Source organism: Mirounga leonina, unplaced genomic scaffold, assembly GCF_011800145.1.
Source record: "Mirounga leonina isolate KUSES-001 unplaced genomic scaffold, KU_Mleo_1.0 Mir_176, whole genome shotgun sequence".
Taxonomy (NCBI): Eukaryota; Metazoa; Chordata; class Mammalia; order Carnivora; family Phocidae; genus Mirounga; species Mirounga leonina.
Genome location: NW_023270454.1, coordinates 4,474,683 through 4,496,061, shown reverse-complemented (window position 1 = coordinate 4,496,061; position 21,379 = coordinate 4,474,683). Strand labels below are relative to the sequence as shown.

The window sequence follows — 21,379 nt, the reverse complement described above, 5'->3', positions numbered from 1 at the left end:
GATAAACTCAAAATGGATGAAAAACCTCAATGTGAGACAGGAATCCATCAAAATCCTAGAGGAGAATACAGGCAGCAACCTCTTTGACCTCAGCCACAGCAATTTCTTGCTAGACATTTCTCCAAAGGCAAGAGAAAAGAAAGCAAAAATGAACCATTGGGACTTCATCAAGATAAAAAGCTTCTGCACAGCAAAGGAAAAAGTCAACAAAACTAAAAGGCGACCTGCAGAATGGGAGAAGATATTTGCAAATGACATATCAGTTAAAGGGCTAGTATCCAAGATCTATAAAGAACTTCTCAAACTCAACACCCAAAAAACAAATAATCCAGTCAAGAAATGGGCAGAAGACATGAACAGACATTTCTCCAAAGAAAACATACAAATGGCCAGCAGACACATGAAAAGATGTTCACATCACTTGGCATCAGGGAAATACAAATCAAAACCACAATGAGATACACCAGTCAGAATGGCTAATAGTAACAAGACAGGAAACAACAAATGTTGGCAAGGATGACGGGAAAGGGTTACCCTCTTACACTCTTGGTGGGAATGCAAGCTGGTACAGCCACTCTGGAAAACAGTATGGAGGTTCCTCAAGATGTTAAAAATAGAGCTACCCTATGATCCAGAAACTGCACTACTAGGTATTTGCCCCAAAGATACAAAGGTAGTGATCTGAATGGGAACCTACACCCCAATATTGATAGCAGTAATGTCCATAATAGCCAAACTCTGGAAAGAGCCGAGATGTTCATTGACAGATGAATGGATAAAGATGTGGTACGTATACACACACACACATACATACACACACACATACATACATACATATATAAATACACACACACACACAATGGAATATTACTCAGCCATCAGAAAGAATGAATACTTACCAATTACATCAACGTGGATGGAACTGGAGGGTACTATGCTGAGCAACATAAGTCAATCAGAGAAAGACAATTATCATATGGTTTCACTCATATGTGGAATATAAGAAACAGTACAGAGGATCTTAGGGGAAGTGAAAGAAAACTGAATAGGAAGTCATAAGAGGGGAAAAACCATGAGAGACTCTAAACTATAGGAAACAAACTGAGAGTTGCTAGAGGGGAGGTGGGTGGGGGGATGGGGTAGTTGCATGATGGGCATTAAGGAGAGCACATGATGTGATGAGCACTGGCTATTATATGCAACTGGTTAATTATGGAACACTACATCTGAAACTAATGTACTACATGTTGGCTAATTGAATTTAAATAAAAATAGAAAATGGATGAAAAATAGTACATTATGCAAACATGTGAAGGCTAGGATAAGTTACATTGATATCAGGTAAAATACACCCTGACAAGAGGGATATTCTATAATGACACAATGATAAAAGAATCTATTTACCAGTAAAACTCAAGGTATCATAATTCCAGATTTCAAGTTATACTACAATGCTATAGTAATCAAAACAGCATGGTACTGGCACAAATAAGACACATAGATCAATGGAACAGAATAAAGCCCAGAAATAAACCCATAATTATATGGTCAATCAATCTTCAACAAAGGAGGCAAGAATATGCAATGGGAAAAAGACAATCTCTTCAACAAGTGGTGGTTGGGAAAACTAGACAGCAACATGCAAAAGAATGAAACTCTACCACTTTCTTACACCATACACAAAAATAAACTCAAGATGGGTTAAGGATCTAAATGTGAGACCTAAAACCATAAAAACCCTAGAAGAGAGCACAGGCAGTAATTTCTCTGAAATTTGCCATAGTAAGATTTTCTAGTTATGTCTTCTGAGGCAAAAGAAACAAAAGCAAAAATAGATTGCTGGGACTACATCAAAATAAAAAGCTTCCACACAACAAAGGAAATAATCTAAAAGACAACTAAAAGACAATCTACTGAATGGGAGAATATATTTGCAAATGACATATCTAATAAAAGGTTAGTATCCAAAATCTATGAAGAACTTATATAACTCAACACCAACAGAATAAATAATCCAATTAAAAAATGGGCAGAAAACATGAACAGACATTTCTCCAAAGAAGACATATAGACGGCCAACAGGCACATGAAAAGATGCTCAACATCCTTCATCATCAAGGAAATGCAAATCAAAACCACAATGAGATATCACCCCACACTTGTCAAAACGGCTAAAATAAAAAACAAAGGAAGAAGTGTTGGCAAGGATGTGGAGAAATAGGAATCCTCATGCACTGTTGGTAGGTGCACTGTGGAAAACAGTATGGAGGTTTCTCAAAAAATTATATAGAAAAGCCATATGATCCAGTAATGGCACTTCTAGGTATATACTCAAAGAATACAAGAACAGTAATTTAAGAGGATATATGCACCCCTATGTTTATTGTATATATATATATATATATACCACTTCTTTATTCATTCATCTATCAATAGACACTTGGGCTGCTTCCTTAATTTATATATATATATTTATATAAAATAAATATATATATATATATATTCCATTGATATACAATGGAATATTCAGTCATAAAAAAGAATGAAATCCTGCCACTTGCAACAGCATGGATGGATCTGGGGAGTATAGTACTAAGTGAAATAAGTCAGTCAGAGAAAGACAAATACATGATTTCACTCATGTGGAATTGAAGAAACAAAACAAATGAATAAAATAAAATAGACAAAGAAACAGACTCTTTTTTTAAAGCATTTTATTTATTTGTCAGAGAGAGAGAGCACAAGCAGGGGAGACAGCAGGCAGAGGGAGAAGCAGGGTCTCCACTGAGCAGGGAGCCTGATGTGGGACTCGATCGCAGGACCCTGAGATCATAACCTGAGCCAAAGGCAGATGCTTAACCAACTGAGCCACCCAGGCATCCCAAGAAACAGACTCTTAACCATAAAGAACAAATGGATGGTTACCAAAGGGGAAGTGGGTAGGGGAATGGATAAAATAGGTGAGGGGGTTTAAGAGTACTCTTATTTTGATGAGCACTAAGTAATATATGGAATTGATGAATCTCTATTTTGTTCACCTGAAACTAATATAATACTGTATGGTAACAATACTAGAATTAAAAAAAAAAAAAAACAGTTATTGAGAACATGGAAAAAAAAAGAATCAATTCCCCATAAAGAAAAAATAATTCTAAATGTGTATGAATGTAATAGTTAAGCTTCAGAATACATGAAGCAAATATTAAAAGAATGGAAAAGAGAAAAAAAGAATGGGAAGGAGAAAACAATTTCAAGATCATAGTTGAATATTTTGACCCTCCTCTCTCAACAATTGACAGAACAAATAGACAAGTAAAATAAGTAAAAATAGATCTAAATATTCCTAACAACCACCTTTTCCTAATTGTTGTTTATAGAATACTTCACCCAACACTGTAAAATACATATTTTTTCAATTGCACATGGTATGTTTAATGAGTTAGAACATATGCTTGACTATAAAACAAATTGCAATACATTTTTTAATGATGTCATACAAAATATATTCTTTTCAAAAATTAAATTTAAAAAGCTTGACAGAAAGATTTTTAAAAAACACACCAAATATTGGAAATTAAATAGCACACTCTTCAATAATCCATGAGTCAAAGAAGAAATCTCAAAAGAAACTAGAAAATATTTTGAAATAAATGATAATTAAAATATAACATATCAATATTTTTGAGATGCATCTAAATTAATGCTTGGGGGAAATGTCATAGCTTTATTTTTTTTTTAAAGATTTATTTATTTATTTATTTTAGAGAGAAAGAATGAAAGAGAGCACGAGTGGGAGGGGCAGAGGGAGAAGGAGAGAGAATTTCAAGCAGATGCCACACTGAGCATGGAGCTTGATGTGGGGCTTGATCTCACAACCCTGAGATCATGACCTGAGCTGAAACCAAGAGTCATCAAACTGCGCCACCCAAGCACCCCACGTCATAGTTTTAAGTACTTTAAATCATTATGACAGAAAAGATGAAACATTTCCATAAAAATAGAAAAGTAAACACTAAATAAGTGGAATAAATAAAATAGTAAATATAATAGAAATTGGTGAAATAAGCAAACAATTGCAATAATAAAGTAAAATTTTAGTTACTTGAAAAGATCAACAAATTGGTTAACTCCTTTAGATTGGTCATGACAGAAAGAGAGAGAATTCAAATTATCAATATGAGAAATTATAAAGGGATTATCTCTAAAGATATATAGACATTAAAAGAATAATAAGAGGATATTATGAAACACTTTATGCCCAAAATTTGACAACTTCAATGAAATATACATTTTCCTTTTAAATTACAATTTAAAACTTACACAATATGAAGGAAAATTTGAATTAGCCTTTATTAATAAAATTGAATTTGTAATCATGAAACCTCTGCCCCACACATACACAAAAAAATCCTTAAGACATAGAGTTTTCATTTATGAATTCTATCAAACATTCCAAAAATAATACCCTTTGTTAAATGTAGGAAGATAGACTACTCATTTTATGAAGCCAACTTCTTGATATAATCTTGATAAAAATATCTGACAGATGTTACAAAAAAAACTAGAAATACAGAATAATATCCATCATTAACATGGTTTCAAAAACCCTTAACAAAATATCAGTAAACTGAATACAGCAAAGAGTTTTTTCCTAGGGGTGCAAGGATGGTTTGACATTCACAAATCAATTTGTGAAATTACCATATGGACATTTCAATAGTTGTAGACAAAACACTTTCAGCAAATTTCTCAGGGAACTATCTTAATCTAATAAAGTAAACCAAGGACAATTCTACTGGCAATATCATATTAAACTTCAATTTTGAATACTTTCCCCATAAAATCAGAAATAATGAAAGGTTGCCAACTCTCACTACTTCTGTTCAAGTTGTACTGGAGTTCTTAGTCATTTCAATAAGGTATAGAAACAGGAGGAATAATGACTAGGAAGAAAGAACTAAAACTGTCAATATTTGCTGAGGAAAATCTCTAATCTATTAAACAATCAATAACTTCATAGATGAAGCCCTCTTAATAGAAAAATAAAATAATGAAAAGCAATTCTGCTTACAAGAGTCCACAAACATTAAATATGTAGAAATAAATTAAACAAAAGACATGTGAGAGCTCTACACTATAGATCACAAAACATTGTTGGTAGAAATTAGAGAAGACCTAAATAAATATAGAGATGGAACATGAAGAATTTTAATGTTACTGATATCAATTATCTCCAAATTGATGTACACATTCAATAAAATCCCAAACAAAATTCCAGGGCTTTTTAAAAAGATAAAATTAATGAACCGATTCTATATTTTAGAAAAATGGAAAGGATTTTTTTTTTAATTTCTGAAAAAGAAGAACAAAATTGGAGAGGTTACCCAAACTGGCTAAGACTTACTGTAAAGCTGCAGTAACCAAGATAATGTGGTCATGGCTTAAGGACTGAAACATAGATGATTAGGATAGAACAGAGAGCCCAGGAATAGTCATTTGATTTTGGTCAAAGGTGTGAGAGCAATCCAATTCAAAGAGAGGCAATGCAACAAAATGGGTTGGGCTATGCATTTGAAAGAAAAGAACCTTGACCTTCCTGCAAATTACACACACACACACACATGCACACACGTGCACACACACATTCAAGGTGATAACAGACCAAAAGTAAAAGCCAAAACAATAAAGACTATAGAAGATAGCTCCTAGAAAGCAATTAACTCAAAGGGAAAATTTGATAAGTAAGAATTGTTTTCAAATTATAAATTTTTACTCTTTAAAAGACACAATTAAGAAAATGTGTCACATACAGGAAGAAACCATTAGCAGGAAACATATTTGACAAAGAAAATATATAACAAACAAATATATAAAGAAATATATATGATAAAGAGTTGGTCTTCAAGATATAAAAAGATATTCTCCAACTTGATAAAGGACAAATAACCCAATTAAATATTAGTAAATATTTATGAGCAACTATATGCCAGCAAATTAGATAATCTGGAAGAAATGGATGCATTCCTAGAGATGTATCAACTACCAAAACTGAACCAGGAAGAAATAGAAAACCTGAACAGACTTATAACTGCTAAGGAAACTGAAGCAGTCATCAAAAATCTCCCAAAAAACAAAATCCCAGGGCCAGATGGCTTACCAAAGGAATTCTACCAAACATTTCAAGAAGAATTAATACCTATTCTTCTGAAACTGTTCCAAAACATAGAAATGGAAGGAAAACTTCCAAACTCGTTTTTTCAGACCACAATTACCTTGATCCCCAAACCAGACAAAGACCCCATCAAAAAAGAGAATTAAAGATCAACATCCCTGATGAACATGGATGCAAAAATTCTCACCAAAATACTAGCCAATAGGATCCAACAGTACTTAAAAGGATTATTCACCATGACCAAGTGGGATTTATCCCTGGGCTGCAAGGTTGGTTCAACATCCGCAAATCAATCAATGTGATACAATATATTAATAAAAGAAAGAACAAGAACCATATGTTCTCAATAGATGCAGAAAAAGCATTTGACAAAGTACAGCATCCTTTCTTGATCAAAACTCTTCAGAGTATAGGCATAGAGGGTACATACTCAATATCATAAAAGCCATCTATGAAAAACCCACAGCAAATATCATTCTCAGTGGGGTAAACTGAGAGCTTTCCCCCTAAGGTCAGGAACACAGCAGGGATGTCCACTATCACCACTGCTATTCAACATAGTATTAAAAGTCATAGCCACAGCAATCAGACAAAAAAAAAGAAATCAAAGGTATCCAAATCGGCAAAGAAGAAGTCAAACTCTCACTCTTTGCAGATGATATGATACTTTATGTGGAAAACCCCAAAGACTCCACCCCAAAACTGCTAGAACTCATACAGGAATTCAGTCAAGTGGCAGGATATAAAATCAATGCACAGGAATCAGTGGCATTCCTATACACCCACAACAAGACAGAGGAAAGAGAAATGAAGGAGTCGATCCCATTTACAATTGACCCAAAACCATAAGATACCTAGGAATACATCTAACCAAAGAGGCAAAGAATCTGTACTCAGAAAACTATAAAATATTCATGAAAGAAATTGAGGAAGACACAAAGAAATGGAAAAACGTGCCATGCTCATGGATTGGAAGAACAACTATTGGGAAGATGTCAATGCTACCTAGAGCAATCTACACATTCAATGCAATCCCCATCAAAATACCATCCACTTTTTTCAAAGAAATGGAACAAATAATCCTAAAATTTGTATGGAACCAGAAAAGACCTCAAATAGCCAGAGGAATGTTGAAAAAGAAAAGCAAAGCTGGCGGCATCACAATTCCGGACTTCAAGCTGTATTACAAAGCTGTCATCATCAAGACAGTATGGTACTGGCACAAAAACAGACACATAGATCAATGGAACAGAATAGAGAGCCCAGGAATGGACCTCAACTCTATGGTCAACTAATTTTCGACAAAGCAGGAAAGGATGTCCAATGGAACAAAGACAGTCTCTTCAACAAATGGTGTTGGGAAAATTGGACAGCCACATGCAGAAGAATGAAACTGGACCATTTCCTTACACCACACACAAAAATAGACTCCAAATGGTTGAAAGACCTCAATGTGAGACAGGAGTCCATCCAAATCCTAAAGGAGAACACAGGCAGCAACCTCTTTGACCTCAGCTGAAGCAACTTCTTCCTAGGCCAAACGCAAGGGAAGCAAGGGCAAAAATGAACTATTGGGACTTCATCAAGATAAAAAGCTTTTGCAAAGCAAAGGAAACAGTCAACAAAACCAAAAGACAACCGACAGAATGGGAGAAGATATTTGCAAATGACATCAGATAAAGGGCTAGTATCCAAAATCTATAAAGAACTCATCAAACTCAACACCCAAAGAACAAAGAATCCAATCAAGAAATGGGCAGAAAACACGAACAGACATTCTGCAAAGTATACATCCAAATGGCCAACAGACACATGAAAAAGTGCTCAACATCACTTGGCATCAGGGAAATCCAAATCAAAACCTCAATGAGATACCACCTCACACCAGTCAGAATGGCTAAAATTAACAAGTCAGGAAATGACAGTTGTTGGCGGGGATGCAGAGAAAGGGGAACCCTCCTACACTGTTGGTGGGAATGCAAGCTGGTGCAGCCACTCTGGAAAACAGTATGGAGGTTCCTCAAAAAGTTGAAAATAGAGCTACCTTATGATCCAGCAATTGCACCACTGGGTATTTACACCAAAGATAGAAATGTAGGGACCTGAAGGGGTATGTGCACCCCGATGTTTATAGCAGCAATGTCCACAATAGCCAAACTGTGGAAAGAACCAAGATGTCCATCGACAGATGAATAGATAAAGAAGATGTGGCATATATATATGATGGAATATTATGCAGCCATCAAAAGGAATGAGATCTTGCCATTTGCAATGACATGGATGGAACTAGAGGGTGTTATGCTGAGCGAAATAAGTCAATCAGAGAAAGACATGTATCATATGACCTCAGTGATATGAGGAATTCTTAATCTCAGGAAACAAATGGAGGGTTGCTGGAGTGGTGGGGGGTGGGAGGGATGGGGTGGCTGGGTGATAGACATTGGGGAGGGTATGTGCTATGGTGAGCGCTGTGTATTCTGCAAGACTGTTGAATCTCAGATCTGTACCTCTGAAACAAATAATGCAATGTATGTTAAGAAAAAAAAAAGAAGAAGAAGATAGCAGGAGGGGAAGAATGAAGGGGGGGAAATCAGAGGGGGAGATCAACCATGAGAGACGATGGACTCTGAAAACAAACTGAGGGTGGTAGAGGGGAGAGGGCTGGGAGGATGGGTTAGCCTGGTGATGGGTATTAAAGAGGGCACGTTCTGCATGGAGCACTGGGTGTTATGCACAAACAATGAATCATGGAACACTACATCAAAAACTAATGATGTAATGTATGGTGATTAACATAACAATAAAAAATTTAAAAAATAAAAAAAAATTAATGAACATTCATATAAGGTTTGTCCATTTCATTGTATAAAAATTTTCATGAGAAGAAAAATGTAAATAAATATTAAATTCTAACAATATGCTTGTTAAAGTATGTGTGGAAAGTATACTGTCTGTAATGTAATTTGAAATGCATAAAAATAAGATGATGGATGGCTGGATGGATAGACAAAAAAATATGATATAATAATGTTAATGGTCTAAGTGTCTATGTATATCTTGTTGGGATTATGGGTGTATATGTATATTAATGAGTATATGAATATTCACTATAAAATTCAACTTTCTCTTTGTATAAAATTTTGTATAATAAACTGTTGGTAAAAGTGAAACAGATACAACAGGTAAATAAAATACAATCATTTCTGTACTTATTTTGAAATAGCATATGTACAACTTTTGGTAAAGTAATTGGTTGTATAATACATTCTAAATTAATGTATCTTTTGCCTCATACATACATACAAATGTAACTTTTCACCTATTAATGGATTTACTATAGTGAAAACAAAGGTGACCCAATCACTGTTTCCACTGGATGAATAAAAATGAAACTCATAAGGTATGGAAAGAAGGGGTTACAGAAACAAGACAAAAATCTAAATTAACGAGATCAAGTTTCAGTTTGTTAATCATAAGATATGAAAACATCTGAATAAATAATATTCCCAGATTTGGGAGACTCCATGATATGCACTAAATTCACTTACTTCATGTTGCTGAGGGGACAAGGGTAATGTTGTCCTTCAGAGGTATCAATATCAGATCAAACTGCATTGTATGTCTACAATTCTAAAATATACCACTCCAGGCTGATTAACAGAATTAAATGATAGCTAATATAATAAGATTGGCTCTGAGGCATAGGCAGCATGGGGTAATTTCGGAAGTAGGCAGATCTGATTTAGAGAATCAGCACCATCATCTGCATTGTGATCCTGACAAGTTTTTACTTCAGTGAACTTAATGATTCTTCCTCAGTAAAACAACATCAGCTTCGTATGGATATTGTGGGTATTAAGAGAGAACTTTGAGGAAAGGCACATAAAAATTGTTCAATAGATGTTAGCCTTCTTCCATCCTGAGAATGTATGCAGAGTCTGAATAAATTATCAATATAATTATGTTATTAGATTAATTATATTTCTGTACATTTGTCCAACAGGCAACTCCAGAGTAGAAGAAAGAATGTTTGCTTCTTTGTTTGTTTTATATTTTTTGTTGCTGTTTTTACCTAATAGGCCAGAGTCTAAATTCTTCAATAGAGTTATCCTTCCACGTTTCTTAGCTTTTGACAATTCTTTATGATTTTAATGTTTAGGGCTGGGATGCAGGACTATTGTGCATAGGAATGGCCCAAAGGAAAACAATGGAAATTCAGCAATAACAATACAGAGGTTGTGGAGAAAGCTAATGAAGAAATTAAAGGCATTAGAATTATTCAGCTGACACAAGGTAGCTTGATGAGGTAAATTCTTCCCCATTCTTATTCTCCAACAGAACTTGGTTTGCTACCTATTTTAAAAAAGTTAGCAGTCACTCTAAAAACCATGTTTTTCAAAATTCCTTTGTTCTACTGACTCACAGAGAAGTAATGTATTAACTCTCTTCTTAGAGCGAGTGTATGAAGCTCAAAGGGCTCCAAATACCCCAAATAGAGGGTAACTCAGGACCTGAAGGGCAGTGTCTGTAACTGTTAAGATGTTGAAATGTGATGGGCTTATATTAGAAGAGTAGGAATTCAGTCTATATATAGGTAACAATAACTTGATGAAGTCACTTCACTGGCAGTTTTTAAAAAAACTGGGATACTACAGACCAATAAATCTATAAGGTATTGAATTATAATACAACTTACCTTGATCTTAAAAGGTGAAGTATTAAGGTTTTTCTAGTTAGCTTTAGTTCATACAGCAATTCTTCTTCATATGTTTCCTGCAAAACAGTACCCATCATGTGACTTAAATGTGTGCTCATTTAGTGTGTGTTAGGGTGGGGAGTGGGGTGGGTGCAGGGGGAAATTAGACTTTATCAGTCTACCCAGCAGTCAAGCGGTCCAGCCAGGCAAAATGGTAAATATGGATTAGGCTGAATTTATGAGAGCCAATATATGGAGGATTTTGCTTGTAAGTTATTTTTTAATTAAATTTTTTTAAGTTATTTATTTATTTATTGAGAGGAAGAGAGAATGATAGAGAGAGAGCATGAGAGGGAGGAGGGTCAGAGGGAGAAGCAGACTCCCTGCTGAGCAGGGAGCCCGATGTGGGACTCGATCCTGGGACTCCAGGATCATGACCTTAGCCGAAGGCAGTCGCTTAACCAACTGAGCCACCAAGGCGCCCCTTAATTAAATTTTTTGATGGGCATTTTTTCTAGTTATAAAATAAAATGAAATGAAAATATATATATTCTCTCCTCATCCAGAGATAACAAGTTATTGTATGTCCTTGCAATTCTGCACCCCACCCACAGATCTTTTGTTTATGTATCTTTTAACAGTTTCGGGTGTATTGTTTTGTAGTTTACTTTTTCACATAAAAATAAATCATGACCATGACCATTTTCCTATTCCAATAAATGTTCCTTTATAGTATGTATTTTATGGCTGAAAATCACAACGTGAATTTATTTAACCTATATCCAGATCAGAAATTTGATTTGGGGCATTCACTCTAATTAGACATCATTTCTTTGTTGGCAACATGGAAAAAAAATGTTTGATAAATGCTGCAAGATAACCCTGAAGAAAGGAAGCACAAAGTTAGAATTTCACTAGAAATTTATAGTGGTTCTTATTTTCTTGCCTTTCATATTAACATTAATGAAATGATAACTTATTGTGACAAACTTTTCTTTAATGACCATTGGAAGTGATATTTTTCTTCTGTTTAGTTTGCTGTTTACATATTTGTATGTGAATTCCTAACTTATGTCCTTTAAATATTTTCTTTTCTGGTATTTTATTTCTTTGTGATTCATAAGAATTATTAATTTAAGGATTCAGTTACTGGTCATTCATTTAGCACATTTCTTTAGTTTATTGTTCACCCATGTATTCAATAGCTGTTATTTCAGGCACAGTGATAGTATGGAAAATACAATGGTGCACAAGATAAAGGTCACACCCATATGGAAACCACAGCTTGGCAAGAAGAAAATCAATCAAATGTAATTGAGTATTATAAGCATCATAATAGGAGAAATGCAGTGCCTGTGTGAGGGAGGAATCAGGGGCAGAGAACAGAGTATGCAAATGCCCTGAGGTATGAAGGAGCTCACATGTTTGAGAAACCCAGATAAGTTCAAGGTGGCTGGAGAATCAAGTGTAAGTTGAATAAATATGAGAAATGAAAGGTAGGAAGGAGCCAAATCATGTACAGACTAGTTAGTCACTCAAGAAGATTTGGACCTTATCCTAAGAGCAAAAAGAAGAAAAAGGTTTAGGCAAAAAATGCAGAAGTAAGTATGGTATTTTAGATGGCTTACTTATTACAGATAATGGATCAGCAAAAATCACAACTGTAGGCAGGAAAAGCATTTAAAGACTGTTGATGGGATATAGGTCACTTGGGCAGGGGACTGGCAGCAGGGAAAAAGGAGAGTAGATAATTTCAAAGGATATTTACATGTTAGAATGCATGAAGTTTAGTGATTTTTTTTGATGGAGGAGGCAGAAGAGAGGAGTAAAGAATTCCCTTAGGGGGCACCTGGGTGGCTCAGTCAGTTCAGCATCCCACTTTTGACTTTGGCTCAGGTCATGATCTAGTTGTGAGATTGAGCCCCATGTCTGGCTCTGCAGTAGGCATGGAGCCTGCTTAGGATTCTCTCTCTCCCTTTCTGCCCCCACCTCTCTCTCTCTCTCAAAAAAAAAAAAAAAAAAAAAGAATTCCCTCAGGCTTCTGGTTTGTTTAAACTATGCTGTTGAAAGGAGGGTCTTCTGAAGAAGGGCAACTTTGAGGGAGGGAGAGGAGAGTTTTGTGTTTGTTGAATGTGAGTTGTGCATTAGGGCATGTGTTGACTGCAAGTTTAACATAAAATTGGGACTTCATTATAAACACATAATTCACAGTGGGCAGGCAAGAATCTAGGTGTTTACTTGGATAAGAAGGGTTGAATCTCGTTTACGATATGATGAACTTACATGCAGGTGTGTGTGAATAACAGTGGTATAATGGGACTTTGTAAAATTTGTATGTGTGATTATGGGTTTCATATTAGCTAATATTCAGACACTTGTTAATATTGTCAAATGTAACATTCTTGTTAATCTTGTCATTAATATTGTTTTTATATAAACAGAATTTTTAACTTTATGTTTTATTTTAGAATTTTATTTAATTTTAAAATTTGTTTTTATTTAGAATCATTTTAGATTTAGAGAAAAGTTGGAAAGATAATACAGAGCGTTCCCATGTACCCCACAACTCAGAGTTCCATATTGTTAACATCTTACATTACTATGGTGTACTTGTCACATCTCATGAACCAAGATTGACATTATCAATTAAAGTATACACTTATCCAGATTTCCTTAGTTTTTGTCTAATGTCTTTTCACTGTCTTAGGATCCCATCCAGGACACCACATTACATTTAGTTGTCATGCCTCCTTAGACTCTTCTACACTATGACAATTTCTCAGACTTCCCTTCTTTTTTGACAATCTTGACAGTTTTAAGGAGTACTGATCAAGTATTTTATAGGTTCCTCCTTAATTAAGTTTTTTCCAATATTTTTCTCATTCCCAGCCTGGAATTGTGGATATTTGAGAGAAAAGAACAAAATAAAGTGCCATTTTCAACATATCATATTAAGAGTACATACTATCAACATGACTTATTATTAATGATGATTACTGGTTACCTGGCTGAGGTAGCATTAGTCAGCCTTTCTCCACTGTAAGGTTACACTCTTCCACATTCTACTGGTCCCCTCTTCCACATTCTACTCTTTGGAAGGGTCTATGCACAGGCCGTGCTTAAAGGGTGGGGAGTTATGCTCCACCTTCTGGGAAGGGGAGGGTCTATGTCAATTTTTTAATTCTTATGTATGGGAGATTTGTCTATTCTCCCCCATTTATTTATTTATTCAATTATTTATACCAGTATGAGTTCATAGATATTAATTTATACTTTATTATAGTCCTAAACTACATTATTAATTGTGTTGCTCAAATTGTCCCTTCTTTGGCTATTGGGAGCTCCTTCATTTGGCTCCTTTGTTCTTTTGACATACTCCCATCAATGCAAGTTTGGGTTGTTTGTTTGCTTGAGAACTTCCTTACTTTCTGGTAGTATAAGATGCTCCAAATTCATCTTGTATATTTCCTGCCCCAGTCAAGACTCATCTTGTATATTCATAATGGAACTGATGTCTTGATTTGCACAATGGTGATAGAGGGCTGGTTTTGCCTTCTTAGATGAGTACCGAATTTCAACCAATAAAAGTTTTTTTTTAATTGAAGTATAGTTGATATACAATGTTATATTAATAAAAAGTTTAAGAAGGAATAAAGGATAAAGGAATTGGAGATCAAGAGAAAACATTATTTGTAAGGAGATTATCACAGAAAAATGGTTAGACATTATCTCCAAATGGCAGCAGATGAAGAGTTGCTTTTTCATTATCTTAAGCCATGGGAAAGACATCTCAGTGGGATAATTTGGAAAGTTGAAATGTGTCTTGCTTATGACTGAGGAACCTAACAAATGAGAGCCTGGAAGGCTGTTTCCCCTAATGGTGGAGGGAAGAAAAGTGGATGCATTGGGAAAAATTTGCCCTCTCAAAGAGTACGGGAGCAAAGTGACAATCAGTATTCTCCATGGACCAACTTGGAAAGCTCAGGCGCAAAATCAAAGTGCCTGGTAATAAACATCTAAGAACAGTCCTTGAATGTGTTCTATAGTAGTGGAATTGAAAATTACCTTATTTTGAAGCTTGTTTCCTATTATATGTATTACATATTGTCTGCATAAATATTTGTTTCTTTTGAAAATAAAATTGTAAATGTTTACACTTTAACACCTGAATAAACACTATTCTAAGCAACAGGCCAAATGTGTTCCTGTGAAAGTTGTCCAGCTTTGCTGCCAAATATGTAAGGCAAGTAAACCTGCATATTACATCACTGGGAAAGAAAATGCTCAGAGATTATATTCCATAGGCACCAGCTCAGAACAAATGAGGTTGCCTTAAATCAGCCTGGAAAGCTGTTAGTGAAAATCCTCACATGAACTGGAAAGTTTTATATGGCACCCTCTAATTTTACTCCATCTTGTTTCCTAAGCCATCAAAAGGGTGCTTCCTCCCCAACCTCCCCCTCCCGCCCCACCCCAAGTGCATGCTGTAAACTGAGTGAGAGTTCTCAGAAAATTTGAGACTCTTCTCTTGTTTGCTTCTGACTGGAGCCAGAGGTTGCTTTCTACATATCTTGTGAAAATAATACATCATATTTATTAAATCAAAACCTGTACCTGTATGTCATAATCATGGATGTGCCAAACATTTCGCTTCTGCATCAGAGGAAGCCTTTTCGGATAAACCACTTCTTGACCTTCTACTCCAAGGATTACCTTTTCTAAAAGGAAACATTTAAGGGAGAAAATACATCTGGCATTAACATTCACACACAGTGACTGGATAACAATTATTCTCATAGGGTTCATGTACAGCCATGATTAGCAGCCATGTACAACATCATTTGGAAGTAGCACCCCCACGTAACAGCTAAGGAAACTGAGACTGATATTTCTTTTTTTTTTTTTTTAAGATTTTATTTATTTGTGAGAGAGAGAATGAGAGACAGAGAGCATGAGAGGGAAGAGGGTCAGAGGGAGAAGCAGACTTCCTGCTGAGCAGAGAGCCTGATGTGGGACTCGATCCCGGGACTCCAGGATCATGACCTGAGCCGAAGGCAGTCGCTTAACCAACTGAGCCACCCAGGCGCCCGAGACTGATATTTCCAAATGAGGAAGATGTAAGCAAAATTGGAAAACAAGGGGCGCCTGGGTGGCTCAGTCGGTTAAGTGGCTGCCTTCGGCTCGGGTCATGATCCCAGGGTCCTGGGATCGAGCTCTGCGTTGGGCTCCCTGCTCAGCGGAGAGCCTGCTTCTCCCTTTCCCTCTGCCTGCCACTTGCCTACTTGTGCTATCTATCTGTCAAATAAAAATTTTAAAAAAATCTAAAAAAAAAAATTGGAAAACAGACCAAAAAATTAGGTCTTTAGCTTCTTCCAGGTTTCCACTTTGTCCTGCAGTTACCACCTTCATCATCTTAATCTCATGCCTGTCTCTGGATTCTGCCACCTGTCAAAACCTGCACTGGAAGGGATTGTTTCAGTGTAAATTATTGATTTTATCTCCCAGGTACATTTGTATTTGACATCTTAACTCTCCTAGCTAAATACAAGACTCTCCCTTGTTAAAAGGATTTAGGTACTCTTGAATCAGTGCTTCTTCACAAGTGATGGTTATGTGGGGGTGAGCCCTGCTTATCTCACTGAAGAGTGATATAGAACAAAGACCATAGGATTTTAGAATCTGCTATTATTTGAGTCAAAATTTTACCAGTTTATTAGCAGTATGGCCATAAATACTGTATCTATTCTCTCTCATCTGTAGATATTATTCTCAATTACTTTATCTATAAAGTGGAGATAATAAGATTATATACATGCTAATGTACACAGTGGCTCATGGCTAGCGCAGTGTCTCTATGCTGCAGATACTCAGAAATGTCCACTCCTTCTTCCTTCTCACCGTAAATCAGAGTAAGACCGCTAAAGTATTTCATAGAATCATAGAATCTCAATATTAGCCATAACTAGTCCAAGTCCTATACTACGTCCTAGCAAAATCATCAATGGGTTTTAATGTCTTTTATCATTTATCATTTAAACTGTGTGACTAAAGAGACATTACCTCATAGCCTTAGTAAGAAAACCCTGACGAAAAGATTAAGACATACCTTTAATCCAAGAAATGAGTACGATCATGAAAAGCAAACTCCTGGGAAACATTCTGAATGATTCTGGTGGGAGAAGGGGCACAGGTGCTTGAGAAAAGATGTGTGTGGCTCTCTGCCCTTGCTTCCACAGCAGGGTCAAAGAATCCAACAGATAGATAGGCAGTTTTGATCCAGCACAAGGAAGTGTTCCTTGCTTGTGTTGCATCATTTGTGAGGTGCTTGAGGCTAAAACCTGGAGGGCGGACATCATGTACCAATTAAAGGCACCACTGACGTGCTGTGGTGGAGGTGGGCTGGGCAGAGATCCCTACTTCATGCCTGATATAAATATAATTCTAGATGTACTAAAAATTCAAAAGTGAAAAAAATCGTGTATGTCTTAGAAAAAATATTGAAGAATGTTTATAGAAACTGGTTGAAGAAAGTGCATGTGAAGAATGCCATGTGTAGAAACTATAAAGGAAAATTTGATAAAAACTAGATAGAAATACTGAGAACTTTTTTTTTTTTCTAGCTAAATAAAAGCCCGTGCCATGTGGGGCATGGGCATAATGGTCTTTCAAGAGTCATAAAAACACAAGATATTCATCCACCCTCCAGCCCCACCCCGATAAAAGAACCCAGAGTCCTGAGAATAGGGAAAATAACTTGATTTCTCCCCAAAGTTTTATTGAGACCTGACATATCATGCTGTATAAATTTAAGGTGTGTGGCATGAAGACTTTACTTACTCATATTGTTAAGTTGTATCACAGTAAGTTTAGTTAAAATCCATTATCTCCTACAGATACAAAAAAAAGAAGGAAAAGAAAATGATTTTTTTCTTTGTGATGAGAACTCTTAGGATCTGCTCTCTTAATTTTCAATCCATAGTACATATTTATCTTATCTTTATCTTATAAACTATAACTTTGCACCTTTTGACCACCTTCATCCAAACTTATTTATGAAAACATATTTATGCCATAAATCACATATAAACTTAAATTAAAAGACAAACTCCAGAAAGGTAAGCAACATATATAATAAAAGGTAAAGGTAAATATCTTTATAATATAGAACTCTTTCAAATCAATACAAAAAATAAAACATTAATAGGCAAATGTGCAAAGAACCTGTAACAGCCTATCTATATGCCTGGGATCTCTTATTATTTTAGAAGAGATATCCTTTTGCCAGTACAATCCCTTCTCTGTGTTTGGTATTCTGTCTTCCCCTCTACCTCACATTATTGATTATCCCTCTCATATTCTCATAAACTGAAAAAATCTATGATAACTAGAAGCTTTTGTTTGATATTTAAATACATTCAAGTCTCTCCCTTTCAAAAAATCCTACCCTCAAATCCATATTCCACAGACCCCTTCCATCACCTTATTTTTCATTCTCTTCTCAGTTAAACTTTTCACAAAGTTCATCTTTACTTCTTGTGGCAATTTTCTCCCCTCCAGCTCATTCTAACACATTGTACTCTGGCATCTGCCTTCATTATTCTGCTGATATAACTGATTAATCTTGCCAATAATTTCACAATTTCTATATTCAATGGATATTTTGATTCTTTATGTTACTTGCCCTCTTAATAACATTTGGCATTGTTGACCATACTGTCCCCCTTGAAATATTCTATTTAGTTCCCTTGACACAGTCTTCCTAACATTTTCCTAGCTCTCTGGCTACTTGTGGGCATATATTCTTTTATCCAACTTTTAAATTTTGGAGTTCCTCAAGGTATTATCCTCCACTGTCTTTTCTTCCAACTCTATGCTTGTTCCAAAGCCATCTCATCTTCAGTTATGGTTTAATTATCATCCCTCTACTATGCCTCACATTTATACTTCTAGCCACCTGAGTTATAGACCTTTACAGCCAACTCTCAACATCTTCATTGGGAGGGCTCAAAGCCCCTGAAAACTCAGAAGGTGCACAACTTGTTCTCTGCTTTCATTAATGATGTCAATATCCATTCCACATTGCAAATCTGAAACCCAGTAGTCATCATTGATATCCCTCATAATCAACCCATCACTAAGTATGTTTATTTTGCCTTCTAAAAAATACCCTGACTTCTTTTCTCTAGCTTTTCTGCCTCCATCTTACTTAGTCCAAGTTCCTATAGACTCTCCTTTGGCTACACTCCAACAAGTGTGATCTTTTCAAAATACAAATCTGATCATGTCATGTGCCTGTTGAAAATGCTTCAATAGTTTGTCATTGGTGTCAGAATTAAGATTCACTGGCTTGAAAACCTCAAAAGATAAATTGTCTGCTACTTTTTAACTCTGTGTCTTTCGGCAAAGTATGAAATATTTCTGTACTCCCATTTTCTCATCTATAAAATGGGCATTGGGCATAATAACATGTATCTCATAGGGATAGTATGAGTATTAAATGAATCTGTGCTGAAAGGCAATCTTACTTTCCACAGTTCATTTACTCACCAATTCTCTTAGTTGACTATTTCATATTTTCTCTTTCTCTCCTCAAATCTCAAATCTCCCTTTATTTACTCTTAGTTGATCACCATGCTTTCTACTTCATTGAAAAACAGAGAAATCACCAGAAGAAAGAAATCTCACCTTCTCCCATGATCACATCTACCACACTACCAAGATGTGTGCCATACAGACTAGTTCTCTCCTGTTTCTATGGATGGACTGCCCATGCCTATAAGGTCTAGCCACCATTAATATATTGGATTCCATTCCTTCTTCCCCCTCCAATGTCATCACTCTGGCAACTGTTCTCTTCGATACTCCATCATCTGAATTGTATATTTGCAAACATGCTGTCATTTATGTCCATCTTTTAAAGAAGTACCTCTCCTTTTACATCACTGTCTCCTCCACCCAGCTACTATCCCATTATTGACTTCTTTTAATAGCACAGATTCTTGAAAGATGAATGTACAGTTTGTCTGGGGTTCCTCTCTCCCAATTTGCTCTTGCTAAATCCAGTGGTCAATTCTCAATCCCTACTAACTTGACCTTTTAGCAGCATTTGACACAATCACTTCTACCTTTTGAAGAGTTTATCCAATGGTATACCATGGATCAACTCTGTGTTTATTCAGTGCTTCTTCTTAGTTGCTTTTGTTGGATCCTTCTTCTCTTTCCAGTGTTTAAATATTCCAGATTCCCAGGGCTCAACTCTTAGCACTTGTCTCTCTATATAGTCACTAACAAAGTAGTTCTCACCTAATCTCATGGTTTTAAATATCATCTGTGACATGATGGCTGCCAAATTTATATATCTAATCCAAACGTTGTTGAATTTCAGGCTCATAGAAACAACTCTCCTTTCAACATCTTCACTTGAATATTTTTTTTTTTTAAGATTTTATTTATTTATTTGACAGAGAGAGACACAGCGAGAGGGGACACAAGCAGGGGGAGGGGGAGAGGGAGAAGCAGGCTTCCCGCGGAGCTGGGAGCCTGATGCGGGGCTCGATCCAAGGACCCTGAGATCATGACCTGAGCCGAAGGCAGACGCTTAACGACTGAGCCACCCAGGCACCCCTTCACTTGAATATTTAATAGATATCTCGAACACAAGGACAAATCTAGATTTCTGATCTTCCTCTTCAAACCTGGTATTTCCACATTCTTTCCTATTTTAGGATATTACAACTCCATCTTTTCAGTTACCCAGAAGTCATCTTTGATTCCTCTCTTTCCCCCATTTTGCATGTTATCCATAACAAATCCAGCTGTCTATTTTTAGAAGACATCAAGAATCTGACCACCCCTAACCACATTTACTGCTGCTTTGCTGATCCAACATGTTATCATCTCTAGCCTAGTTTATTAAAATAGCCTCTTAATTGACCTTACTGGTTTTCTCTTAGTCCCTCATTGTATTGTCTGCAGTGTATTGTCTACACATCATCCAGAATGATCTCACTAATACACATCACATTATGTGATTCTTCTGCTGTAACCTTTCCAGTGGCTTCCCATCTCAGAGTAGTAGCTGAAGACCTGTGATAGCCTCTAGGATCTATATGATTTAGCTTGATGCTCTCTGGCTTCATACTTTCTACTCTCCTGTCACCCACTCAGATCCTGTCACCATGTGTCCTTGCTCTTTATTGAACATGCCAAACATATTCTGCTTTGCTTATTGTTTGTTCATTCTTTCAGCCACGTGTCTCTCTTCCTCTCTTCCTTCAGGTCCCTACTCAAAAATCATCATGTTAGTGAGGTCTTCTCCAAAAACTCTAGGCAAAGTAGACATGCTCACCTCCATCCTGGTACCTCTGCTGCCCTTTGTTGCCTTACATTTGGTGTCATCTGGAATGCTATTTATTTATTTATATTTCTTTTTTAATTTAAATTCAATTAGCCAACATATTACATCATTAGGTTTTGATATAATGTTCATGATACATCAGTTGCGTATAACA

The 21,379-nt window shown here is 36.0% G+C and overlaps 1 protein-coding gene across 1 annotated transcript in view; it reads right to left on the bottom strand.

Moving 5' to 3' along the window:
* Positions 1-17,026, bottom strand: part of ADAM7 (ADAM metallopeptidase domain 7) — a 100,538-nt gene extending 83,512 nt beyond the window's left edge. Inside the window, exons 1-3 of the mRNA XM_035023229.1 lie at positions 16,975-17,026; positions 15,483-15,586; positions 10,869-10,945 (exon numbers count right to left, since the gene is read on the bottom strand). Of these exons, the coding sequence (XP_034879120.1) occupies positions 10,869-10,945; positions 15,483-15,586; positions 16,975-17,026 (233 nt within the window). The remainder of the gene's footprint in view (positions 1-10,868; positions 10,946-15,482; positions 15,587-16,974) is intronic.
* Positions 17,027-21,379: the final 4,353 nt, after the last annotated feature.